This window comes from Heliconius melpomene, chromosome 1 (genome assembly GCF_056956725.1).
Source record: "Heliconius melpomene rosina isolate 202511_hmr_F chromosome 1, ASM5695672v1, whole genome shotgun sequence".
Taxonomy (NCBI): domain Eukaryota; kingdom Metazoa; phylum Arthropoda; class Insecta; order Lepidoptera; family Nymphalidae; genus Heliconius; species Heliconius melpomene.
The window spans coordinates 6818780-6844368 of NC_140389.1; the positions used below are offsets into that span (position 1 = coordinate 6818780).

General features: G+C 30.3%; 4 protein-coding genes across 6 annotated transcripts; 2 read left to right on the top strand and 2 right to left on the bottom strand.

The window, feature by feature from the left end:
- Positions 1-71: 71 nt before the first annotated feature.
- On the top strand, positions 72-1688 carry LOC146541126 (uncharacterized). Its single transcript, XM_085189326.1, has one exon. It carries the CDS (start codon positions 214-216, stop codon positions 1552-1554), a length of 1341 nt encoding a protein of 446 aa, XP_085045452.1. The 5' UTR covers positions 72-213; the 3' UTR covers positions 1555-1688.
- Mppe (Metallophosphoesterase) lies at positions 1541-5829 on the bottom strand. The gene is made up of 6 exons (XM_085189435.1): positions 5670-5829; positions 5369-5581; positions 4605-4767; positions 3936-4178; positions 3628-3853; positions 1541-3297 (listed from the first exon to the last, which is right to left on the bottom strand). Exons 1-6 carry the CDS (start codon positions 5684-5686, stop codon positions 3116-3118), a joined length of 1044 nt encoding a protein of 347 aa, XP_085045561.1. The 5' UTR covers positions 5687-5829; the 3' UTR covers positions 1541-3115.
- Positions 5830-6066: 237 nt separating this feature from the next.
- LOC146541128 (uncharacterized) lies at positions 6067-14048 on the top strand. 3 transcript variants are annotated; one of them, XM_085200402.1, is made up of 4 exons: positions 6067-6456; positions 9516-9624; positions 10092-10276; positions 11137-14048. In XM_085200402.1, exons 1-4 carry the CDS (start codon positions 6350-6352, stop codon positions 11447-11449), a joined length of 714 nt encoding a protein of 237 aa, XP_085056528.1. In that variant the 5' UTR covers positions 6067-6349; the 3' UTR covers positions 11450-14048. The 3 variants fall into 3 exon arrangements, with proteins under 3 accessions (XP_085056528.1, XP_085056446.1, XP_085056606.1); XM_085200320.1 differs by having other exon boundaries at positions 6069-6456; positions 9513-9624; XM_085200480.1 differs by lacking the exon at positions 6067-6456 and adding an exon at positions 6543-6692 and having other exon boundaries at positions 9513-9624.
- Positions 14035-25312, bottom strand: CycB3 (cyclin B3). The gene is made up of 8 exons (XM_085200193.1): positions 25130-25312; positions 24611-24919; positions 23757-24037; positions 20296-20515; positions 19482-19736; positions 18772-18927; positions 17123-17297; positions 14035-16774 (listed from the first exon to the last, which is right to left on the bottom strand). The coding sequence occupies exons 2-8, from the start codon at positions 24908-24910 to the stop codon at positions 16611-16613; spliced, it is 1551 nt and encodes a 516-aa protein (XP_085056319.1). The 5' UTR covers positions 24911-24919; positions 25130-25312; the 3' UTR covers positions 14035-16610.
- Between the last annotated feature and the right edge of the window lie 277 nt (positions 25313-25589).

Sequence of the window (25589 nt, forward strand, 5' to 3'; positions counted from 1 at the left end):
TTTTGACAACTCAGATAGACAAATAGTTTTTGACATTTGAAATACTCTACATTTGAAAATCATTACATACTCTTAAAAAAATTAAGTGTAAATAATATTTATAGTACTATTTAAAACATAATTTAATACATTTATTATTAATTTAATGTATTAAGGGTAATTAAATAGATACAGTAAAAGTAATATAAGTGTTTAAATATATAAAACTTAAATATGAATTCTTCGGAATACAAGGTGTACCACGAATCTTTCATGCAAAACAACCATGGTTCGACGGCATTGCATACGTTTTTCTGCGTATTCTTCACGTTACAATGTGCATTGTTTTGTGCAATTCAGCAAAGAAGAGAAGCAACTAATTATTTAAAAGAATATTTCATAATTATCTTAACAATGATAATGGCTCACACATTTTTATCAGATTATATTTATCACTTAAATATTGGAGCTTTTCTAATGTTACTGAAAGAAACCATAAAAAGATATGATTATTTGCATTTTGTCAGCAAAATGAGTGGCAGAAACGTATACGACAACGATAGAATTAGGTCCATATCATGCCTGAGGGGCTTAACATACCTTATAACTGGATTTTGTATATTGGCAGTTGATTTTGTAGACTTTCCGAGGCATTTAGCAAAGACTGAAAAATATGGTTTTAGTTTAATGGACACAGGGGTTGGACTGTTTGTGCTTATAAGTGGACTTGTACACAAAAACGTCAATAAAACTAATTATGTAGCAGTATTAAAAGGAAATTCCAAGTTTATTTTAACACTTTTCTGTCTTGGTGTATTGAGATATTTCACAGTTAAACAATTAGATTATCATGAACATATCAGTGAATATGGTGTTCATTGGAATTTTTTCTTTACTCTTGCAGTATGCAAATTACTTTCAAGTATTTTGCTGATATTGACAAATAAAGCTTTACTTTTAAGCATTTTAGCAATAGTATTCCATGAGTTTTTGCTGTATAAAGGGCTACAGGCCTGGGTTTTCAGTGATCAGCCAAGAATTTCTTTAATAGATGCTAATAGAGAAGGTATTACATCAAACTTGGGTTATGTGGCCTTGTATTTATTCGCTGCCTATTTAAGGCAGTTGCTAGTCAATAATACAATCTTAAGATACTATTTAGTTAAAAAACTTGTAATAATAGATTCAATACTTTTCATAATTTCATATATTATCAATATATATAGACCAGCATCTAGGACTTTAGCAAATGCTGGCTATTGCTCTTATTTATCCACAGTATTGGTTACTGGAATATCATTTATGTATTCAATTGAAATCATATTTATAAAAAGAGAAAGGACAATTACTTATTCTGTACCATTTATATTAGATGTCATTAATAAAAATGGTTTATTATATTTTTTAATATGCAATGTATGCACTGGTAATATTAATTTATATTTTAAAACATTACTTCTGCCTCCACTTGCAACATTTGTGATTTTAAATTGTTATATGATTTTTACAACTTGTATAACTATTTTTGTGGATAAAACACTTCATATACCAAATAAAAAACAAAAAAGAATTTAAAAACTGTTTTATTTGTTGGTATGAAGAATTATTAAAATTGTAAATCACACATACATTATGGTGTTGGGCTTCACCACTCGACATTATAGACCATATTCAGGGAAATACTGGAAATAGAGTATCTTGATCCTCAATTGTCTTTGCTTACTCAACCTGCTAAAGACAGTATATAAGTCTGTGTTATGTGGTATCTAGTAATCATATTCCTCATTTTTTTTTCTAAAACAGACCTTATCAGGTATATGGACACTTAGAACTAATGTAGAAAATTGAGACCGTCATGGTTTAGGGGCCCAAGCGTGCGTACAGTAAACGTGAAGGTTGTGGGTTCGATTCCCCAAGGAGGAATCGCGACGCAACACACAATGACTAGAATTGGGTAGAAAGTGGTACATATACTTCAATAAAAATTCTAAATTTTTAGTCTAATAATATGAATAGTCAAGTAAAAAAAATGTTTTATCATATTAAGCAATTATTTTATTTTTCCTATTTAACAATTGTTTTAGGGTGCCGTAAATAAATACAATTTTCAATTATATCTGACAAGTAACAAAAAACTATTACAAAATGGTCCCCAAAACTTTCTACGCTATTTATCATCTAAAGTACGGACGATGAGTCGTGGCCGCCCTGAAGGTCGCTGTAGATGATAGATCTGATTTTATACTACTTCTGATTATTTTCTTCCAGAATAAAAGGCTCGATTCGCCGACCGTACTCTCTGGTCTTACACAGTCTTTATATTGGCACGATACTTCTATGAATACACAGAATTTAATTATCTATATAATAATTACTATTTAAAAATTCTCTCGTCAAAATGTCTAATTACTTAATTTAAACTTTATTTAAAACAAAAATGTGAATATATAACATATACATTACGTAATATTATATTATCGATTACTTTCAGTGTGTACAACACAGCTTAAAAAGTTTGTATACAATTCAATAAAAGGCAATTGGGCAGAAATATTAAATTAAAGAAAACAATATACATTTAGATATGTATATGAGTGATTTACACAATGATATTTTATTAATGATTATTACATTTGTTTATATATGATAGTAAAGATACTTCGATAATAAACAATAATATAAATTCTAATCATTTTACGTTAAAAAAAATATTGTATAATAATAAACTGTTCTGAAAATTAGGCCTTCCATTCTTAGTCAATTATCATTAGTAATATCAAAAAATTTCAAGTTTCTTTTAAAATGGACACATTTGTAAGTAATTTATTAATAGAATATACAATATTTTATTATACTTAAAGTTGAATTTATTCATGTATTACATTTTCTTCGAGCTCGAAGCTATTTATTAGTTGTTTATAACAACAACTAATAAATATTTTAATTTTTTGTTATATTCTTCATATAAACATTAAAGTCAAATACGACATAGATTGTTTTGTATTACAAGACAGTAATTATAACATAACAATTAGGCCTATTTTAGGAAAAAATAATAAAACATAAAATCAACAAATAAATAAACAATACAAATAAAAACGAAAAACAATTTCAAACAAAATTGCAAACTCTAAACTTATGTTCTGTGCAAAAGTGGTAGTATATCTTCACTTTTAACTAAAGTCTGTCGAGAGAGCATACGCATACAACAAAAAACAAATATATACAACAAAATGGCAATTAATATAAACAAATACGCAAATAAACTGGGAAACCTTTGTGGCGACCAAAACACGGTGTATTTTAGTTGTTGATTTTCTGAAAAAAAAAATGCTAATATTATATTTTTTCCAGTTTTACGCAATTATCAGTTATAATAGAGTAGAATATATAAAGGAACCAAGTGAAAACACACTCCATGTCCTATTAATACAAATTAAAAGTAAAAAAATGTGGACAGTTTATAAAATTCTCCATATTGACACTACTTTAGTGGTGCTCAACTAACCACTGAAGACAATGGAATGTTTTTACTTATTGCCTAGTGCAAGGCACTCTAAATTCGTGACGTTGGGGCTCAACCAAAAACTACTTTTTTGTACTTACAAGTAATACTAAATGAAAATAACAAAAATATCAATATCTCACCAACAACAGCCGCCCCATATCCAATTTTGCCAGTCCCCATTCTATAAGAGCATGTCGGAACAAATATTTCATATAACCACTCGTTGTCTAAAGCAATGTTTAATATTGGGTCATTATATTGAAAAAGATGAGTCTCTTTAGACTCAAAACTCTTCTTCTGAATCACATATTTTGATAAATGCTCATGTGCACAGAAATATATGTCAGAGTGTATTGCTTTGTTTACCTGGAAAATGCAAAACATATATACCATCAATAAACTTGTATATTTTATAATAAATTGTAAAATATTGAACTATCTATATTACCTGTTTCCCATAAACACCTTTAGAAGCGACAGGATAATGAGAAACACCAATCTTCACATTCAAATCTGGATCGTCAGGTCCAGTAGGCACCTTATACATTACTGAGTTAACTTTGTAAAAAGTTACATTTTTGTAACTAATTACAGAGGGTTGATTAAAAATACTATTAAATTCGGCAACTTTGTCGTGTCTTATTGGTTCATTTTCACCACCTATGTCATTGTCACCGGGAAGCCATACTTGCTAAAATAAAATTAAATAAAACATATTGATCTACAAGTATTTATACTAATCATTATAATTTTTATTCTTTCAATTTCCTAAATAAAATGTATTAAAGATAACTTTAACTTGATGGGATTTCATGTGTTTACATTTGTGTAAAAGCTTCGCCAAAAAATTGCCTGAATAAAAACAGATGATTTACACTAGTAAATCATCTGTTTTTATTTATTTGTATAATTATTTAATAATGTATAATTAAATAATTATACAAATAATTAATGTATAATTAATGTATAATTTTTTTTTTCAGCTTCGCACTGTATCCCATATATTGGGTGTCAAGTGGCAGAACTCAACGTTGCGCTTTGCCCCAATACCAGAGCGAAGGAATGAAAATATAAACGTAAATAAATATTTCTTTCTTTCTTAATTTGAAGTACTTACAACAACTGGATAATACACATTAAATATATCAGCTAATCTCTTCACATAGCCATGGAACTCTGCCATAGTGGCAATAGATCCCTCATCCATCAAGTCCCCAAGGTATACTAGCACATCTGGATTGAAATGTCTTATTGCCATTGAAAATGTTGATCTCAAGTATCTAAAACAGAAATATAAAAAATATTTTCAGTAATTTATTCACACTAATAATTAGTAGAAGAGTAGAATGTTATGTTTTCTTCTTATATTTATTTTCAGGTTTGCTCAACTGCATTATGTGGGCAGAGAGAAGCAACTGTCAAAAGATTCTATTCTTTTCTATCTCTACCATTTGTTAAATTTAATAGTTCTAGGTTAGCAAGAAGTACTCTACAAATTTTGATTACAGATCAATTTGATACAAAATTTTAAAAAATTAAATTAGTCCACCCTGTATCCTGCACACAGGCGGGGTAGGCAGAGGGAACCCAGTGCTAAGACACTTTATTCCCCACTTTCTGCCGAATTCTGGAGGCCTTGCGTATGGAGTGGCAACACCAGAGCAAAGAAAAGGAAATATAAACATAAATAAATATTTCACTTTCTGGAGTGGTGATCGAATCCACAACCGTCGCGTTACAGTCACACCCTTGTGCCGCTGCGCCACAACGGCCTCTAACAAAATGTGGAAAAAATAAGTATAGCATAGCATAAGGCCCAAAAAATTTTCTTAATTTCACACAATTTTTTTAACTTTACCTGAACAATATATTTATAAGTACCTGTCGCTATCCCAATTAAAAAGCAAGCTAAGAGGAGGAGGTACAGCTTGTTCTCCCTGTATTTGAGGATCTGCTATAAGCAGAATCTTCGTACATTTCGAGGGATGCTTGCATTCTAACCCTTGCCAAAACAATGGCTGCATAACGTATATCAGCCATTCACAATAAAAAAGTACAGCTAGCGGTGCCGCTATCAGGTATTTTAAAGTAGTTCTGTAAAGTATGATAAATATATTAATATTCTTATACGAAAAGTTTTCTGTAAACAACATTTTAAGTTTAATTTAAATTTATAAAAAACCTTTTTCGCAAATACATGAGTCTCCTTTCTTAACATCACAATCAAAATCAAATTTTATCTTATCTAAAACTTCAGATTCACTTGTAGTATAGGTCATGAAAACTAAGAAATAAATATTAAGTTGGGAATTGAAATTGTTTACAATAATGAAAACGTTTCTTTTAACGCTATTGATTGTCAGTTTCTAACACAATTTATAAAAGTAATGCCTTCTAAATTATTTAAAAAAATGTACTGAATCATAAAGTTACTAATTTAAAAATTGTATTTTAAAATTGTCAGTAAAATATTTTTCTTTTTATAATAGTTGTTAACACTCACACACTCACTAATTATTGTCAACAAATTTGAGTCGTAAGCTCGTAACTGGAACGCTACGTATTCTATAGTTATTTACACTTTTTCGAACGTTTCTATTGCGGCGGTTTGACAGGTCAGCTTCGAGCCTCTTTTTAGCTTTCCGAGTAGCGTATTTTCATTTTATTTTACGTTATGTTTTTATTTTCGTGTTAAAAGTAATATTAATGTAGCCATTATAGTAGTATACATCATATATTAGATCGTCTCCAAGTGCACTTACAGTGTTACATAAACACATATCGTAGAGCGCTAATCGTATCGGCAGTTCTTATGCATATAACTACACGATACGTCAGTTGATGAATGTTGTCTGAAAGATAATGGATGTGGATACTCCTAACTTACTAAAAAGGTGCAGTAGTGCACCTCTTATCAATGAAGCGGCGTCTACGGCGGCCACCTCGCCTACAACCAACACGGCTCCCAGGTAATGCCTAGATCAATCGACACGCCTCCCACGGGCCTCGATGCGGTTGTCGCTACGTACCTGCCTATTTTTGACAGCTGCTGAGGTCGTCAGTGGGTGCCGTGCACGCATTTAGAACTATATTTCACACTAATAGATGCATGTTGAACATATTATTTTTATAATAAAATTTAAATAGCCAAAATGTTTTGAATATGATTATGTTGTGATACACATGATAGAGTGTTATCATTAAGGTGAGAATAACATATATCTCTTGTAACAATATTTAATAAATGCTTACAATGTAGTCTAGATAGATTCAATTACATTCCTGTATGTTTTAGTATGTATTCAGCATTAGTAAAATGCTCAATTGAAAATAAGCATTAAGCATAATATTATGTTATGCTGAAAAAACAATTACATTAATATATATCATTTTAAAATTGTTACAAACCAATAATAAGCAATATCTCAAATAAATACATCTGTGTTAATTGAAATATTGTTGTCAGATTTAGGATACTTGCCAGAGAAGACATATTATATTTTTTTATCACTCTTTTTTTAATTAAAAATCAAACACAACAACATCATACTAAATAAATTAGTACAATTAGAAAATTAAATCTCTTTTAAAGCTAATAAACAATATAATAGAAACATGTTGACAATAATACAATCTTGTTTTTTAACTTCCCCCCTTGTTAATATTATCTTAATTACAGATAGTATTAAATACAATATGCTAGTTATATTTAAGTGAGTGGAAATATCTTATTAATATAATAAATTTGCCTTTGTTTTATGATACAATGGTCAAGTAATTGGCATTATTATAAAATACAAAAAGTCGAAACAATGACAGTAGAACAATAAATTGCAAATAATAATAATTTTTATGTCATTGTAGTGCAGTGGAATTTCTTGCAACTTTTGCGAGTTTTAATCTGTTTTTTACCAATATATGAAATGTAGGTGTTACTTTATTTTGAATAGTTCTGTTGTTAAAGTGTAATAATGTTATTATGAGTTTTTTGTTTGAACACTGTAAAACATAGTGATGTATCAAATAGGAGAGATAGATAAAAAAATATACAATTTAGTTAACACTATACTCAATATATAGTAGGATATACCCTATATAGGTACCCTATACAGAGTATCTTAACACTATAGTGTTAATACACGCTGTTTTCTGTTTTTCTGCCAAAATTTAAAATATTGTGTGTTGAATGGCATAACTTTTGTCCGGTCAATCCACAACCATGTTGGTAACAGTTAATTTAGGTCTCAATTGTCATATAAGAATAAATAAATATTTTCTTTACAAATAAAACTTTAGTATATCATGTTTAAAAAGGGTTTTAAATTTCTTATTATTATTTTTAATTAGCAAAATTTGCATATGCAAAAGATACTATTTGATTAGTCCTAAAAGATTTTTTTTCACTATCTCATCTAAAGTAAAGGTCACCCATACAGTGTAAGTTATTTTATCATTTTCAAATCACCTATAATACAATCTTCTTTTATCTTAAAATAATCTAATATTATTAAATTGAGGAATTTTTTTGGTTAAACATATTGATTTTGGGAACTACTAGTAGACTAATAATTTCTTTACAATTTTTTTTAGCTAAGTGTATAGTAGTTCTCCATCCCCACTGTCTTTTTTTTCCAAACTTTCGAGACATTGCGTGTTGAGTAGCAGAACCCAATACTGTGCTTAGGTTTAACAAAGCTAAGAATAATGATAATAAAATAAATATAGTAAATTGAACTTAAATGTGAATAATTTTACATCATAATGGGCAATGTATATAAAATTAAATTAAACATTAATTTAGTGAGGAATGAGGAATGGAAGTCTTTAATATTTTCATGTTTCTAGCTGATGTAATGTAGGGAAATTGAAAATCGTAAACGAAGCTTAATATATTTTATTTTCCTCTAAAATTAGAACATAACGGTAACATTTAAAAAAGGTATTTTTTTTGTCTATTTTCTCTATATTACATTTTTACTTTTGTTATGCAAAATTTCATACATTTTTCAAAAGCATAAAAGAAATTGAGCAAGTCACTAAAAATATTAACTAGTTTTGATAAGAACAGTACACAAGAAAAAGCTTATAAACATTTTTTATAGTTTCAATAACTGTTATATCAAAATATTGTGCTCTTTGTTTTATACAGCTGAATGTATTTGAAAGACTAATTAAAAATATATAAATCTTGCTACATTGCTTGTTGTATTTGGGTTAACTAAAATTAAAAGTAAGCAATTATTTTTTTTAATGAGTTTTTTTGTTGTGTTTTCATTTTCAATTGACTGATTTCAATTTTTTACATAAGTTTATTTAATACTAGGTTTTACTTGCGGCGTCGTCCTAGTAGTTAGTGAAATTAAATAAGATACACATTACAATTTTCTTTTTAGTTTCACGGTGTATACCCCACATAGCAGGGTAGGCATAGGGGACCTGGTGTTAAGACTCTCCGTTCCTATTAAGATACTTCCGCCGAATTCTAGAGGCATTGTGTATTAAGTGGCGGACCTTAACACCGCGCTTTGCCTCGTTACGGGAGCAAATTCGAGTGAAGCGAACCCATAACCCGTTGCGTTTACAGTCGCTTGTGCCCCTTCTCCACGATGAATTTCAAATTGAGACGTGCCTGAGGTCATTTTGAACTCTACTTCAGTGTGTTTCATCGAAAACTTTATTGTGATGAAATATAGCCTATATAGCCTTCCTCGAGACGTGGACTATCCATATTCGAGGCAAAACGTTAACGTTAAAAAACTTAACACACATTAGCCTTATAATATTAAGTATAGGTTGGATGTTTGATAATGTATTTAACATTGTAATCTGATATTTACATAATGAATCAAGAAGCTGTTGAATACCTTAGCCAATTGACTCCACCTCGTCCACAGTTTAAATACATTACACCTTTTTTAATGCATTTACGCAGGCCGTCAGTGCTGATGCCAACTTTACCTATATTGTCCCTCATCCTATGTCTGTCCTATCTATGTCTATGTTTAAGTAAATAAATCTGTTCCAGAAGCACAACATTCTTCGGCATGTTCTCCAACAACAGCCTCCCGCGCACCCGCAGCAATAGTATCAGCTGCAGTCCACTGTCTGCCGCTGTCAATATACCAGCCAGCCTTCAAGTGAGTATATTCAATGAAATAAATATGTATACATATTTTATATTACTTGTGTGTCTCCCATATTACGTGGGATGAGAGAATGTTGTTAATTGTTATATTAATATACTTTTATAGTAAAAATTTTCCATATTAGATCAAACTACCATCTGCTTAAAAGATGGAGCTGAACTTCTGTTAAAAATATTATTTTACAATAAAAATGTAAAACAATTAAATATTATCGATTCCCATATTGGGGACTAACTTTCGCGTTAATATTCATACACTGTCTCACTGCACCAATATGCATCCTACAAATTAATATTGTTTTCAAAACCCAAATATTTTAAATTCAAAGAGGTTTGCGAGTACTTTTGAATCATCAAATGAACACGTCGGTAACCAGCTCGGAAGACAATTTTACCAAGCAGAACTAGCATGGATCTCGATTACCTTGTATTTATTCATCATTTTGTTTCCGATTGCAGACCACCTGCGGTCGTAGGTTAACGCCGCGCGTAAACCAACTCCGCGCAGAGGAATGTGCGGACGTAAGCAATACGAGGGAAGTAGCGCACGAGAGAGAGGTGCATACAGCGATGCAAATGGGACAGTCATATGAGGATCTCACTTTAGTGGGAGGATTGGCTAACTCGCCAACTAGGGTACCCAGGTAAGTCTTGCTATTATTTTTTTAATTTATTTTTTTATATTAAATAAAAAAATATGTTATAATTGCAGTGTAAATTGAGGTATTAGATAAGAAATTATTTTATACATGTGTTTTCATTGTGGTCAATTTCATAGTAAGTTTTCCAAAAAGCATTGCAAAATTTATAAATAATGCAAGTTAAAGAAAGCTGAAATCTGTTTCTGTAGGTCATAGCATGTCAAAACGACTTATTCATTTTAAAGATTATCTTATAGATATTAAAGTTTCAATTCATACATACATGCAAACAATATATTCTTATTGAACTTAAAAAAAATCTTAGGCTTATAATCACAGATGGACAGTTTTAATAATAATAACTTTAATATGTACAGTATAGATTATAATAATTAAGTTAATAAATAATTAATATGTTGTTTGGAACAACCATATTATATGACTACACTTATTAAGAGTTACATCATCTAAGTACAAATGATAATGATGTTTCTATGTATAATGTGGCATGGAACTTTGGAATGTTTTTCTGAGTACTTGGCGGTCTTGTATTGTATTTTGTCATTTTACATTAAATGTTTAAAACATGTTTAGGGTTGAATATATAAAAACTAAATATACAACAAACGTGGTGTAGTGCACCAGCTTCTGATTTTAGGTTCCATTCCCATTCTGGGTTATTTTTTATTCTATTATTCTAATCTGCAAGACAAAAAATTACTTAAAATAGAGCTTTAATTACAGACCAAAAGGTCTTAACTACCTTCTCTCTGCTTATTTGTCAATGAAAAAAAAATAACTTCACACTGTGTCTTGCTTTAATTTTAAAAGTACATTAAGAAAAATATCTCTACAATTTTCAGGTTCTCCCCAGTAGTTTCCCCATCTCCGACACGCAAGTTCACAACGCGGCGGAGTCTCAGTCCGATAGCTTTACGAGCGTCTTCTTTCAGTCCAGTCCGGCCCAACGTTCTAGTCGGCAAGAGGCGATGTGATGACGGAGAGTCTTCAATATCCAAGAGAATGTGCACAGACAGACTGACACCTTCAACCCCGGGAACTCCGGATTCAGATTCCCTAGAATGCACCTTCAGACCCGTATCTCCCAGAGTGCAAGCTATGAATGAACATGATGCCCAGGATAATCAAAATCACAAGTCTTCGAGTCCAAGCTAATAGTGTAATGGTGGAAATGTATGGGACATTGAATGGCTGTGACATCATTTCAACACAGATTTCTGTCTTAGATGTCCAGTTAACCATTTGGCTAGTCTGGCTGGAAGCCATCATTGATCAGATACAAAATATAAATTAAAGGACAACAAAGTATCAGTTAGTGACTTGTGTTATATGTGAGACTATGAAATAACATATAGTAATGTTATAAGCAATTTATAGGTACCAAATATAAAATTATTGATGCCTAATCTAGGATTGTTGACGGGTTCGAATCCAGCGGTATATATAATACAATACATAATAGTACTTGTCAGGTGCATAAAGTAGCCTATGGCATTAGTTCCTAATAGTGAACTTATATTATCATACTTTAGTGTAGGATAAAGCGAGTGCCCTTTTAATAGCCAAAGCATCCAAAACTTTATTGTAATATTGTAAATATTATATTGTAGCGTTATGTAAACAACGCTTGTATATACTTTATATAGTGTAGGTTTAAGTTGTAGCCACTTGTGTAAGCTCATATAGGAGTGAAACCTCCTTCATTCCCGCCTTTCGTTTGTAATTAGTTTCATATTAACCATGTTATTGAAATTGTCTTCTGGCAGCTTTGTTTTATCTGGTATTTATTGTTTGCCAAAGGTGTGTTATTGTGCTTATATCTATTATAATGAATTAAATCCTAACATAAAAGTTTTTTTTTATTAATTGTAAGCGAAAATGGATATTTACGAATTAATTTGCGAATCATCGTAAAAGTGTTTAAATTGTCATTAAATAAAAATACTAAATAAATGTATGTATAAGACAACACCTTTGACAAATAATATCATACAATTTATAACTAATTAGTGTTTGTTCATAATATTCATAAAATCCACGTCATAAAAGATTCCATAAATATCTTGACTTTTTAAACACTAATCCCAAGACAGAAAGAAATCCGCAGATATTTCATTATTTTGTGTTCATTATTCACTTTGAATATTCTTTCGATTGTACCATATTGGTAGTCCATTGAATGTTTTTTTTTGTATTATTATTAACTTGCCAATATTATATGTTATATTTATCTGTAGTACAGGGTACTGTCGCACATTTTCTTTGATATGGCGCAAAATATATTTATTGTATTATTATTTATAAAATGCAAATAACAAGGTTGTCAGAGTATTCTCTCCTTCCTTAGGGAATTCGAGACATTGCGTGTTAAATGGCGGAACTCAATCGCGCTTTATATATCAGAGCGAGAGTATATAAATAATTCACTACCTCAATGAGCATCAAACCTACAACCATTGCGTTTACAGTTTAATGCTTTTTCACTGTGCCAAGATGGTTTGAAGTTAAGATATTTCATTACTTTATTTAAAAATTAGTACTTAATTGATATTGGCTTGTTTAAGACAGTAAAGACAAAATATTTAATGATTTATTATTATCTATACATTCATTAATTAATTAAAAGCAATGTGTACTACAAATGATTGTTTGATATTTAAACTTTTTTGTTATTGTTAATCTAAAGTATATCAAACCCTACAATCTCACAAAATTATAATGTATTCCACTACCAAGTCGTCATATCAAAGATTGACATATTATAGATACTAGTATATAAATAACATTCAATGGATTTTTTAATAATAATTAATGAATTGTTTCATAATTTAATTATTATTTCTTTACTTTAGTAGTAGAGTTAAATTAGCAAATGAATTTGTCGAATACCTCAAATACATTTGTATTAACATGTTATACTATGCATTTTTATTTACTTTAAGTTATTATATTATAAGAAAGCTCTGGGTGACATAAATTTGCACAAAACTTGATATTTGTTACTACTACATTAATAATTTGTTACATCTTTATATATGTACACATAAAAGGTCGTAAGCTGGTTTCCAATAAATGATTATTCAATATAAGGGGCCTATACATAAATTAAGTCTTACATTCAAGAATGAAGAAGTGACAAGGAGTGGGTTATTAAATTTCTACTACTATTTTCTCACCGTGCAGTCTTACCAGTAGCACAATCGGGACAATTTTAATCGTAATTAACAATTAAATATTAATCATATATTTGTGCGGATATTAGTTTTCACAAATGCGACCAGCTGTGACAGATAAGGGAAATGGCTAAAAGAATTGTAACATTTGTGCGACGTAATTTATGGATGGCCTCTAATAAACGGTAGATGGATGAATTTTATCATATTCGTGCCCTGGAGCTTACCATTGCAATTGGCTTATCAAATATTGTACCTACTATCACCCAATATTAATAATGTATCTCCTATCTCCAGTTAACGTCTATCTCGTACTGTCCGCCATGTCTGTCCAATCACTAACCTGCATTCCTACCTCCATCTCTGTCTATTTCAATCTATGGTAGCAATTTTTGGATTAGGATTGGTTATTAACATTGGGCGTATATGTATAAGTAGACAGTTTTGTAACTTTTGTATGTATGTCATGAAAATTTCTAAGGTATATTGATTATAAGTGTGATTAAATCACAACATGGACTCCAATAGACACATTTTTTCATTTCATTTTGATCAAAAAAAAATGAGTTACCAAACCAAAATCACTTTTATTTACATCAGTTTACATGTACCTTGTATAATAAGACAAATGATAAGAAAAAAAAAAAGTGTTTAAAAGATAATTAATCTAAAACTTACCACAAAATGAATAACATTATTAATATATATAAACATTCCAATATTTTGTACTCTTTTAAAATGTGATAAATTACAAAACACCACGACGACAACACGACGTTGCGGATCTCACAATTATTAATAGTTAATATGTAAATTAATTAAAACGATACAAAAAATCCATTAATAATAATAATATTAATAATAATTATAATTGTTTATAATTAAAAGTGTAGCAAATTGCAGATTAAAAAAGAACACTGTCGGAAGCGAGTTGTGTGACCGCTGTCCTTATATGTAAAAAAAGCTACAATATATTATATGCATTGTATTATTACAATATTTGTTGAGCGAAAAACATATTTAATAATTATTATTATCTATGAATATTGTCGTTGATTCACCTTGAAATATTAGATTATGGGAACATTTATTTAGTATTACTTTTACATAATAAACTTTAATCAAATTAACATTGTGGGGCTAAATATAAATGGCAGATCTATATTTATATAATAATAACAGTAAAAATTTACTTAAATAGAAATAAGCGTTTTGGTTTTCTTAATCAAGTTACAATTAAAATATTAAATGCAAATAAATCCATAGATAATAAATTAATTTCTAATATAAGCCTATTGTTGCTCTGCAGACTGCAAGCATTGTGGTACACGGACACAAAATAAAATTACTTTTTACAACATCAACCACCATCAAAATTGGTTATTTTTAGTTGTTTTTTTTTTTATTTAAAAACGCAAGTATTTTTGTAATGAGTACAAATTATATATAAAATACCTATATTTTGACAGCAATTAACAAAAAACTTACAAAGTATCCCTTATCTAAATTGAAACTATCCTATAATTGACTATAGGAAGACATTTACTATAAGAATCGTGTCTACCATGAGAACTCGATGGACACTTGCGAGCGCGTTAAACGAGACAATACTATTTTAGACTTGAATTACTATCGTAACGAGCGTTACTTAACTCATGGCTGATACTGATTGTATCGGAATGTAAACTATTGAAAGGTGGAGTGAGAATTTGGCGTGGATTTGGCTTTATTTTTTTTATTTTCAAACAAAACTACTAGATTGTGAGAAGAAACTAAGTTTCCATCTCCGTTGCTTGGAGGATAAACGCCTCAAGTCTTATCGGTGGTACAGATTGAAGAAAAGAAGATTATTTTAAACAAATCCAATTTGCATATATTATCTATTATTTGAAAAAAAGACCAATAAACTTATACCACAAACTAAGAATTATAAAAACAATTTTTAAAAAATCTAGTTGGAAATTCAAAATAATAAACAATATATGAAAACAATAATCAGTTAAAAATAGTGTTATTTCAGTGTTCCAAGAGTCTGTTGGAACACAGGCCTTATTATAGCATATCATAATAAACATTACAAATACCGCGTCACATCAGTCTTTCGAAAACGGCCGTTTTATTAAAATTCTAAAGAACATCTTGTGTCACAGTACATAAGTACTAGTTATCAATAAACAAGTGTTTATATGTAAATAATAAACGTTAAACGTTACGAATGCTCACACACACATACAATTTACTAAGCGAAATTGTTCTAAAACTAAATGAGAATTTTTCCTAAGTCAATGGCCAGGCGGCTCTATACATTATTAATTCTAAGTTTTAATAAAACTTCACTAAGACCTGTTTCAACACTGACAAAAATATCAATTTTATATACTATGTGAATGAGTTAATAAGTTATTTAACTATATGCACTGTGTTAATAAATAATAAAAATAATAATATTAGTATTAATATAATTAGAATCGATTTTTAATTAATTTATTATTATTATTTAATGGCTAAAAAAGATAAAAATATTAATAGAATGAAAAAGTATATCAGTATTTATGAAAAAAATGATAACATTAGTACTTTTAACTTATCAACTCATTTACATAGATAGTTATAGAAAATATTTTCATACAAAAAATGTATGAATCAATTTAATAAACAGCAGCGATGAAAAAAGCCTTTAATGTGTCTTAACAATTTAAATATAAACTATTTTACATTGGAACAATTTTAACAACTATAAGGCTTAAGTTACACACATTTGGAAATGAAAACTAACATTTTCTATCAACTTACTCCATCAAGAATAATTATAGAATTTAAAAAAAAATCGTTAAATAAGATCTATTAGGAAGAAAAATGGCAGTATAAATTGAGAATATTGTATCTAATATTACTATAATTGGCACTGGCTGTCTTAACTATAAGATTCTTTGGTTTATGGCTCTCGTATACTATTGCAAATATCTTTATATAAATTAAATATGACAATTTTCTTTTGATTAGATCATTTATTGAAATTTAAAATCATGTTTTAGTGAATAGGGAGTTAGCCATTTTGTAAAATCACAATAAGGGTACCTTAAGCCTTATTTGACAAAAATACATATAATTTTGACTCACCTTCTATTTTAAGGGTAAAGAACTCAACTGTTTAAGACTGAGTCATCTACAAGAGGTACTTTGGCTACTTCAAAGAATATTGTATGTGAATATTTGTTTCGTACGGTACTGATGGCTGATTTGGGCTTTTTGTGAAGGGCAGCGTTCTGGGCGATCGCAATTGGGAGGATATCTTTTAAGGTGTAACCTGAAATTTAGTCAAATGACAGTGTCAAAATAAACAATGGTATAGGAAAATGAAAATTCTCTGTATTTATAGAAAAAGAAGCAAAATTTCTCTTTCAAACTAAAATAAACTTAGTACAATTCTTGAATATTCAAAGTTACATTAATCAAAACACTTGAATACAAATTGAAAATAAAATCGCAATGGTTTCTTTCTAACATTTACATAAAGAAAATATACACTACAAAGGAAACAAAGTGCTTTATTATACTTTTCAATGTCTTTATAGAAAACTTGATTTAAAAACAAGATTTCTCGTTTATTAACCATCAATAAATTAAAAAAGAGCACTTAAAAGTATCTCTTTACCTGTATAATACTGCAAAGTTGGTGTCCAGCTGCCAAGGGACTTCATCCTGAGCGCGATGTAGAGCGCCGCGGCTGCCATTTTGCTATCGGAGTGACTTAGCAGACCATATTCTAGCAGACACTGCTCTAGTACGAAGCGGGCGAGCGTTAGCGTGGGCATTGATACTCGAGCGCACTGAGGTGAAGATATTAATAAATATTATAACTTAGCATTTAAATTATAAGCTCTATATATAATAAAACAGTAAAAATATTTTGTCTGTACATTTAGTATTTTTGACTGAAATGGATAGAGGGACACTTAAAAAGAATCAATAGAAAGAAAAAATATTTTCTTTGAATTTCTTGTCGGTCTGTCTGTATGTATGATCATCACGTTTATCTCCGAAAGTTCTGAACAGATTTACTTTAAACTTTCATGAATTGCTTTGTTTTAACTCAACTTAACAACTAAAGTTTGTTTCATCAAAATCGGTTTATTAAAAAAAAAAAGAATGAACTCAAGGTGACTGTTTCTGAACGAGTAAATTAAATTATTTATTGACATCATGACACCTTTGACTGTCAGTCAATTCAGTTTATTAAATGAATAATCATTAGTTCACTAGGGCGAAGCCGCGGCCGCCAGTTACCTAATAATCAAAACCTTCACGCTGTATTAAGACTCATCGGTTCCCCATTTTCCGCCGAATTATGGAGGGATTATGTGTTGAGTTTCGGAATTTAACACCGCGGTTTTACCTCGTCACCATAGCAAAGAAATGGAAATATAAATATTTCATCTCCTCGAGTGGGGATCGAACGCCCAAACTAGTCGGTTTTACAGTCACACTTTGTGTCTCTGCGCAACACATATATAAGTTACTAGCGGCCGACCCGCGGCTTCGCCTGCGTGAACTACTTTATTATTAATTTCTGTCTCCATGAGTACATACGTCCTATAAGTGACGTCCACACAAAATTTGAGACTCCTAGCATTTGTAGTAACGAAGTTTCATACAAACTTTCAACCCCAAAAGAATCCCTTAAAAGTCGAATGTAGTTTCTGAGATTTCGTGATGAGTGAGTGACCTTTCGATTTTATATATATAGATAATTGTCTGATAATAAATTAGCTTAAATGTAGGGTACATTTAAGTCAAAGTTTCTAACACTTTTGAATCTACACTTATTTAAGATCATATAGTTTTTTCCGATTTAGAAAAGAAACAACATAGCATTGGTCTGAATTCAGTCATTAGACCAAAGTATTTAAAGGGCTTCATTACAATGCGTGAAAATTCTCATTTTTTGCTTTCAGCCTGATTTAAGGATACCACTGTACTTCTACTAGTACTACTACTACTACTACTAGTCTAGCAGAGTGATAAATAAAAAGAATATATTTCCCCGAATCGAATCGAAGTATCAAGCCATCTTGTTTACAGTCAGATGCTATGCTGCCTCATAGCCCTCAAATCATATTGACGTTACATTATATAAGTAAACAAAAATTAAATCCGGGTAAGCAAACAGACCTTTGCTTACCTGCGTTTAATTAGGTTTCTTTTAAGGAGGTTTTAGAGTTTTCCAATTTCATGTACAATTTTCGACAAATTGTTCATGTCGCGGAAGTCAACACGTAATTCTTTTATTAAATAACTACTCACTCTAGCATATCTCCTAAGGAAGCGGTAAGACAGCGGCACACCGAGGTCAAAATTGATCACACGTAGGATGTTCATCTCCATTTTCAACAACTGGCTGAGGGTGTAGGCGCCGTCGCAGATGTAAAGGAAATCGTCCACTAGAGGCGGGATTCGTTCCTGAAAATGTTTATGTTGTGTTTTAGTTTCTCTTAGAAAAAGTACTAGATTTTCGTTTCTCAGTCCTTTTTGATCTTGTAAAATTTTTTTCGTATGTTATATGTTTTGGGATGTTTATAGTTTCTAGTATACAAATGTGTAACTCATTCATATCTGATGTGTATCGCCTAAATTAAATAACTTTATTGATTGGCCTACAACTCATTAGTACCGACAAGGTCAATTTTTAGCTAAATAAAAAACTGTTCATTAAATCTATTTACATTTGCTATTAGTTCTATAATAATTTATTAATATATTATATAATTATAAGTTATTTATGGGAACATCATATGGGTATAATATTTCAAACCTATACCTAAAGAAATTAATCAAGATACCTCAACAGTTTAGACACAGAATTTTTTATCATTTCACGATGCTTATCCATACCTGTATTTCGTGTGACGCAGTTACGCATAGATACCAATAACGTAAACACTTACTACTACAAACATATACACAAACTTTCTCTAAGATTCCATTTAATAAATTAAATTCATTGTTATCCTTACATCAAATTTAGAAGCTATATAGAGTGCTGAAGCACCAAGCAACTGCAACTCCTCCTTCATCAGCTGTTCCTTCTCCGGCAGAGTCTTACTGGACCTGGTCAGGTACAGGTCCACCAGCTTCACAGCCAGGTAGAGGGTTTCGTGGTTCAGTTCAAAGCTCTCTTGGACTTCCACCATCCAGTCCACGAGAAGTGCCCTCATCCAGGAAGTGATGCCTTTCATCCGGATTAGATAGTCGTCGATGATGAATGAAGACTGAAATTGGCTTAATGTTAATTTCTTTTTCTAAACATATAAACAGTTTGTAGTGTTTTATGTGTAGTTTTTTCTCTATCTCTCTATCATTCTTTCTTCTAAAATTTCGAAGAAATAAAAAAGATATATTGGTCAGATGGAAACCACATATACTGTTATCATGTGTACACATGAGACACAAACACAGAAAGTAAATATTTTAAGACTGACATTTGCTGAATACGAAAAAAAAAACGGAAAAGACATTTACATATATACATGTGTGTAAATAGATAAATGTAAAAGAGGAATCATATAGTTGTAGTGCAGTACAGTTGTAGTGTAGTAAGATAACCAAATCAACATATTAGTAATGAGTTTAGTAAATTGAAAATATAATACTTTTTATTACATTTTTAATAAAGGTACTTTGCCAGCCAGTTTAGATTCAATGTCATTATGACATAATATTAAAATAAATAACAATAACTCCCTGCATTTGTATTATTAAACATAAAACTTGGGCTTCATTTAGAGCCACATCAATTATTCATAGCAAATGATTTTTCAGCCAACTCACCTCCCGACCCCTCAAATAATTGAATATATCCATAGCATAATTTGATACTTGGTATATATCATTCCAGTTTTCCTTATCAAAGTCAGCCACACTAGCAGGAACCTGGTGCGTGGTGTCCGTCTCTTCATCCAGGGATTTGTTGATGGAATCATCTAGGTTTACTTTGTCTAGCTTTTCGCTTATAACTTTGTATTCTTCTTTTGTTGCGTCATTTGCACTGCTGTAAAAGGTATTATTTTGTAAAATACTGAGTATCTGTTCGTATACAAATATTCAGTAACTATATTTGTAAACTATAGTTTGTATACAAATATACAGTGACTATACTGTACAAATGTATACTTTTCAGATTTTTTCCTGCTACCTGTACTACCTATAAATGCTAGTATATGATTTGAATTGCAACTAGATATGTCCAAGCGTTCCTGAGATAAAGGCTCTTGGCAGACAAACAGGCGGATAAAAAATGATCTATAAAGGTTCCTTTTTTCCTTAAAAGGTACGCAACCCTAAAACGAAATTCTTGTTTCATGCAAGAAATAGGAAAAGCAGAAGTGTCTTAACACTATGTTCTCAGTTTCTCTCTGTGTACTCTGCTATGTGCGAGATATAAATGAAAACAAACTGCAGAAGTAATTTTTGTACATACTTAAGTTGTCTATATTTTAGTTCATAAAAATAAAAAGGGTAAGGTTTGTTTTTACGGTAAGGTAAATTTAAATAAAATACGGAACCTTTACAGGATCAAAATCTTGCAAGTCTGCTTGTAAAAACTATTTTTCTCAAGAACAAAAAAAATGTCAACATTATCAAAATATATGGCTGTGAATATAAAATTTGCCGTATAATATAAAATTTGCAGCATAATTAAAATCTATAGTGTATACCCTGTCTACCCAGAATAATTAAATGAGAAATTACAGTATAAATGAAGGAAAGAATCCGAAAATTGATAAATTATGGAAAGTTCACAGAAAAAAATATAATAAATCGAGGTATGTGGGTAATTTCAAATAAAATAAGTGTATGCGTGCATATTTAGGTTTGTAGCTTAATTTTTTTACGCATGTAACTTAATTTTTTTACGGCGCTTGAGTAAAACTCGCAGAAGCAAAGTGTACTTTTATTTAAAAATACTTCTGTAAGATAAGGAGGTTGTTATTAATTCGACTGTATTTTTTTTGACTGGGTGACCCGATTATGACGATTCTTTTTTGATGAAGAAACTGCCCGTGATGAACCAAACCAATGGTACTCATGAGAAAATCACATAAGTCTTCAATTTGCATAAAGTATATGTGCGACAAATGAACGAATACCTCAATATGCCGTCAACCGATTACAACGATGATGATTCTTTTTTTTATTGGAAATGATACACTTTGAGGGTAGTTTGATGAAAGTTTGGTTAGATTCTGAATAATAATGGGTCTGATTCATCTAATAATGGGATTTGGTTGAAATTGAAGAAATCGGTTTTTTTTTGTTAAAATATATAACTTTTATATTATAAAAAGTACAATTTGTTGCTTTGGGAACCGAGACAATTTTTTAAACAAAAATATTGCAAATCAACTCAAGATCCAAAAACTGTATCAAATCTATTATTGGTAATGATTGTCAACTGTATTGATATAAAAAAGAAGTTGTGTTTAATATTGTAACTAAAATAATGTAAGGAATCTACTTAGTACCTATAACGTAAATATAAAAACTATTTAAGATATAATATATAATATTCTTTATTGCACTATAAATAAAATAACAAAGAGAATAAAGTTACAGAAAGTTAACAACTTAACTTTGAACTTTGTTATGAAAAAAAAAACTCATAGAATTTTAAGAGCGCAATAGCAAAGTATTGTATGTTTTTCTTGCATTATCATCACATATGGGATTAAAATCCACAACAATTATAAGCAGTATTTTTTTGGGACAATTAAAGGCATTGGTTTAGTAGGTTGAGTGGCGGAACTAAACGTCGCGCTTTGCCTCTACACCCGAGCAAAGAATTGAAAATTTTCATTATTTATTTTTTTAGAGTGAGGATTGAATCCACAAATAGTTTTGTGTTTACAGTCACATTCTTGTGCGCCTGTGCCACATCTCACCACAAATAAATATTTAACTGTATATAAATTTACTATGAACAATATTGACTGACAAAGCAAGCAAACTCAATATCTTATAAACACTTGTATTTCTTTTCTTCATATTCATGAAAGAATCAAAGTTAAATAATTTTATTCAAAATAAGAAATTACAAGTTTCATTTTTTTAACATAAAATAATTTTTGAGGAGTCTTGGCGCAGGGGCATAAGCGTGCGACTGTAAAAGCGATAGGTTGTGGATTTGATTCCCATTTGAGGAAAATTTAGTGTTAGAATTCCGTTCACTCAATACCCCCAGAATTCAGTGGAAAGTCAGGAGTGGGAGTGTCTTAACACTAGGTTCCCAGGTTCTCTCTGCCTATCCTGCTATGTGCAAAACAATGAAATGAAATTTTATTGTCAGAAAAGTATATGAGTACAGTAACCAGATACAATAAATCAAACCTATTTATTATAGTATTCATTTATATAATTTTACTCTGGTTTTATGAACTCTGGTACCCATTGTAAGATTTAACTTGTGTCATGGGTACCAGTAGGAGTGCTCTTACCATTTTTAAATGACCTAGGAATCCATCAATAGGAATCCATCAAAACAACCTTGTGTCTTGGTTAATTATTGTATGAAAAATACAATACAAAAATAATAATAATAAAAGTAAGAAAACTTAAGAATACACATTTGTAGCAAAAACTTCATCAAATGAAAATATAATTTATTCTAATTCATAAATTAATATAAACTTGTGTCTGTCTTACAATGTACTTATACCTACCTCCTATACCTTGCTCCTGTAAAAACTAACTATTTGCCTTGCATAGATGTAAAAAAAAAGAGGAAATATGTTGCATATTTTATTAATTTTATTATATAGATGACTACAAATAAAATGATAATATCTTTGGGCGGTGGCAATATTACATTTGTATGTGGGGCAAACATTATTTGACCGACAAGATTTTGTGTTATTTCCTTTGTATTCCTTTTTTTTCTATGTACACAAAGTATAGTATGGAGGACAAAAAGCTGCCTTACCATTAAAACCACACAATCTATGTATAGCTGAGATGTAGGATATCTAAAAGGTTTGAAGGTGACTAATAACTTTGAGAATGGGATAGAGCATAATTCAATTTACCACCTTACACTAAAGTGAAAGTAATTGGCACAAGAAACTCAGCAGCATCCTTTTTTTAAATCAGTGTCTTCCATAGAAGGTTTTAGTATACATATTTGGACAACCTACCAACCTGTTCAAGTCCCCACTCAGGCACCCATAAAAGAATATATAAGAAAAATTTACTTCCTAGTCTGCTATAGCAAAGATATGTAAAGCTGAAATACTTACATATTTTCCAAAGCCGTCATATACAATGATGGTTCACCGGACACATCACTCCTAGTGGACTTGGCAGAACTTTGACTTTGATTCTGATTTTCTTTTCCTAGGGATTTCTTTTCTTTTTTTTCAATATTCTTGAGGATGCCAGTTTGGGCTCTAGTAGCTACAGGTTTTGGGGGATCTTTGGCAAAGTGTTTTTGAACTGACTCTAAGGCATTAGTTGCTACTCTTTGCAATTGCTTTGTTTTGGATGTCTTGCCATTAAGTGTTGTTTGAGTCTTGATATTCTAAAACGAATAGATAAACATATTTTGTTAGTAATTTTTGCTAGTATTTAATATATGAAGTTAAATGTTAAGACTATTCACAAGATACAGTACAAGTAGATAAGTCACTATGTTTTCTACTTATTTCTTAAAAATTGAAGAAATCTTTATAAAACATTCTTAATTATTGATTTCATAACAAGTTATTTTTATATTTTTTAACAGTTTATTTTAATATTTTTTCAAAATTGCAAAATATTTTTGGAAAAGGTAATTTAATTTGTCTAAATAAATATTGGAAAAGCGATTTTAACAAATTCATATATTACATACATTTTATTGTAACAATAAAAGTTGCGAGATAAAGATGTATAATATATAGCAAACTCAATTACTTATGGACCAAGTTACATACAAAACTATTTTGGAGGGAAAGTTCAATGACCTAGGTAGCACACTGATTTGGTCAAAACATTGCAATTTACCTTGATGTGTCCACCAAAGACATTACTTTTTAAGCAGAAAAAAATGTTTATTAAAGTAAAAATACCCTCCACAAAAATTATTATACGACTTATGAATTTAAATAGTAACCTTTACAGTTGGAAGTATTTTGCTTTCAACTGTGACTTTTTTCAGCGCCATGCCTTTGTCTTTATCATTATTTACGCTGGATTTGTTGAAGGCGTTAGTGATGTCCCCAAACGCCGCCCGTTTAGCAGTCATGTCTTTTAGGGGACTATCAGCTTTTCTCTTGTTTGGCGCCTTCAGATTGTCTTTGTAGCTCTTCAGAGAAGCTAATTGCTTACTCCTTGTCGTTATACCATGGCTCATAATGCCGTTTAAGTTCTCATTGACGCCGATAGGCTTTGATGCCAACCTTGTTGGCGCCATTGTAGCTAACTGAAAATAATTTTATATCGTCACGTGTACTTAAAAAGCGGCACACATCACACCAAAGAATAATCGTTACTAGTGCTTCTAAATTGTAAATATATAGGCAAAACTGTTTGAAGTACTCATGCAATAACGACCAAAAATGAGAGGCAAAACAACTGAATGTCTGACCGTAATCAGCGTCGTTAGAACATATACACAAATAAAAGTACTCACAATGTCCAGACGGCAGCAGCCGCTTTTGGATGGCTATTAATAAATTTTAGATAACACAAGGTCAGTTTTAAATATTGTAAAATTAAATGATGTCTGAATTTTCGTTATTTCAACTCGCAATCCGACAGAGCTATCTACAAAAACCGTTGCTTGCTGCTTTAAATTTCTATTGGCGAATGATTGGCCAATGGCCGAGAGCTTAAGTTGCAGTTTCGTTTCACGAATACCGTTATCACTATATACAATAAAGTAATAATAATACCTGTTTTGGTGAAAATAACGTATAAAATTTGTAATATTTTATAGTATAAAATTCAGCTATATTGAAAAAATAAAATTATTAACAGTTCTCTTTATGTTAAAGGATTTTAATGTATATAACTATTGTTATAAGTAAAAACTAACGTACTTGCTAAACTATCAACGATGATTCTTTTTAAACTAAAAATGAAATATTGAT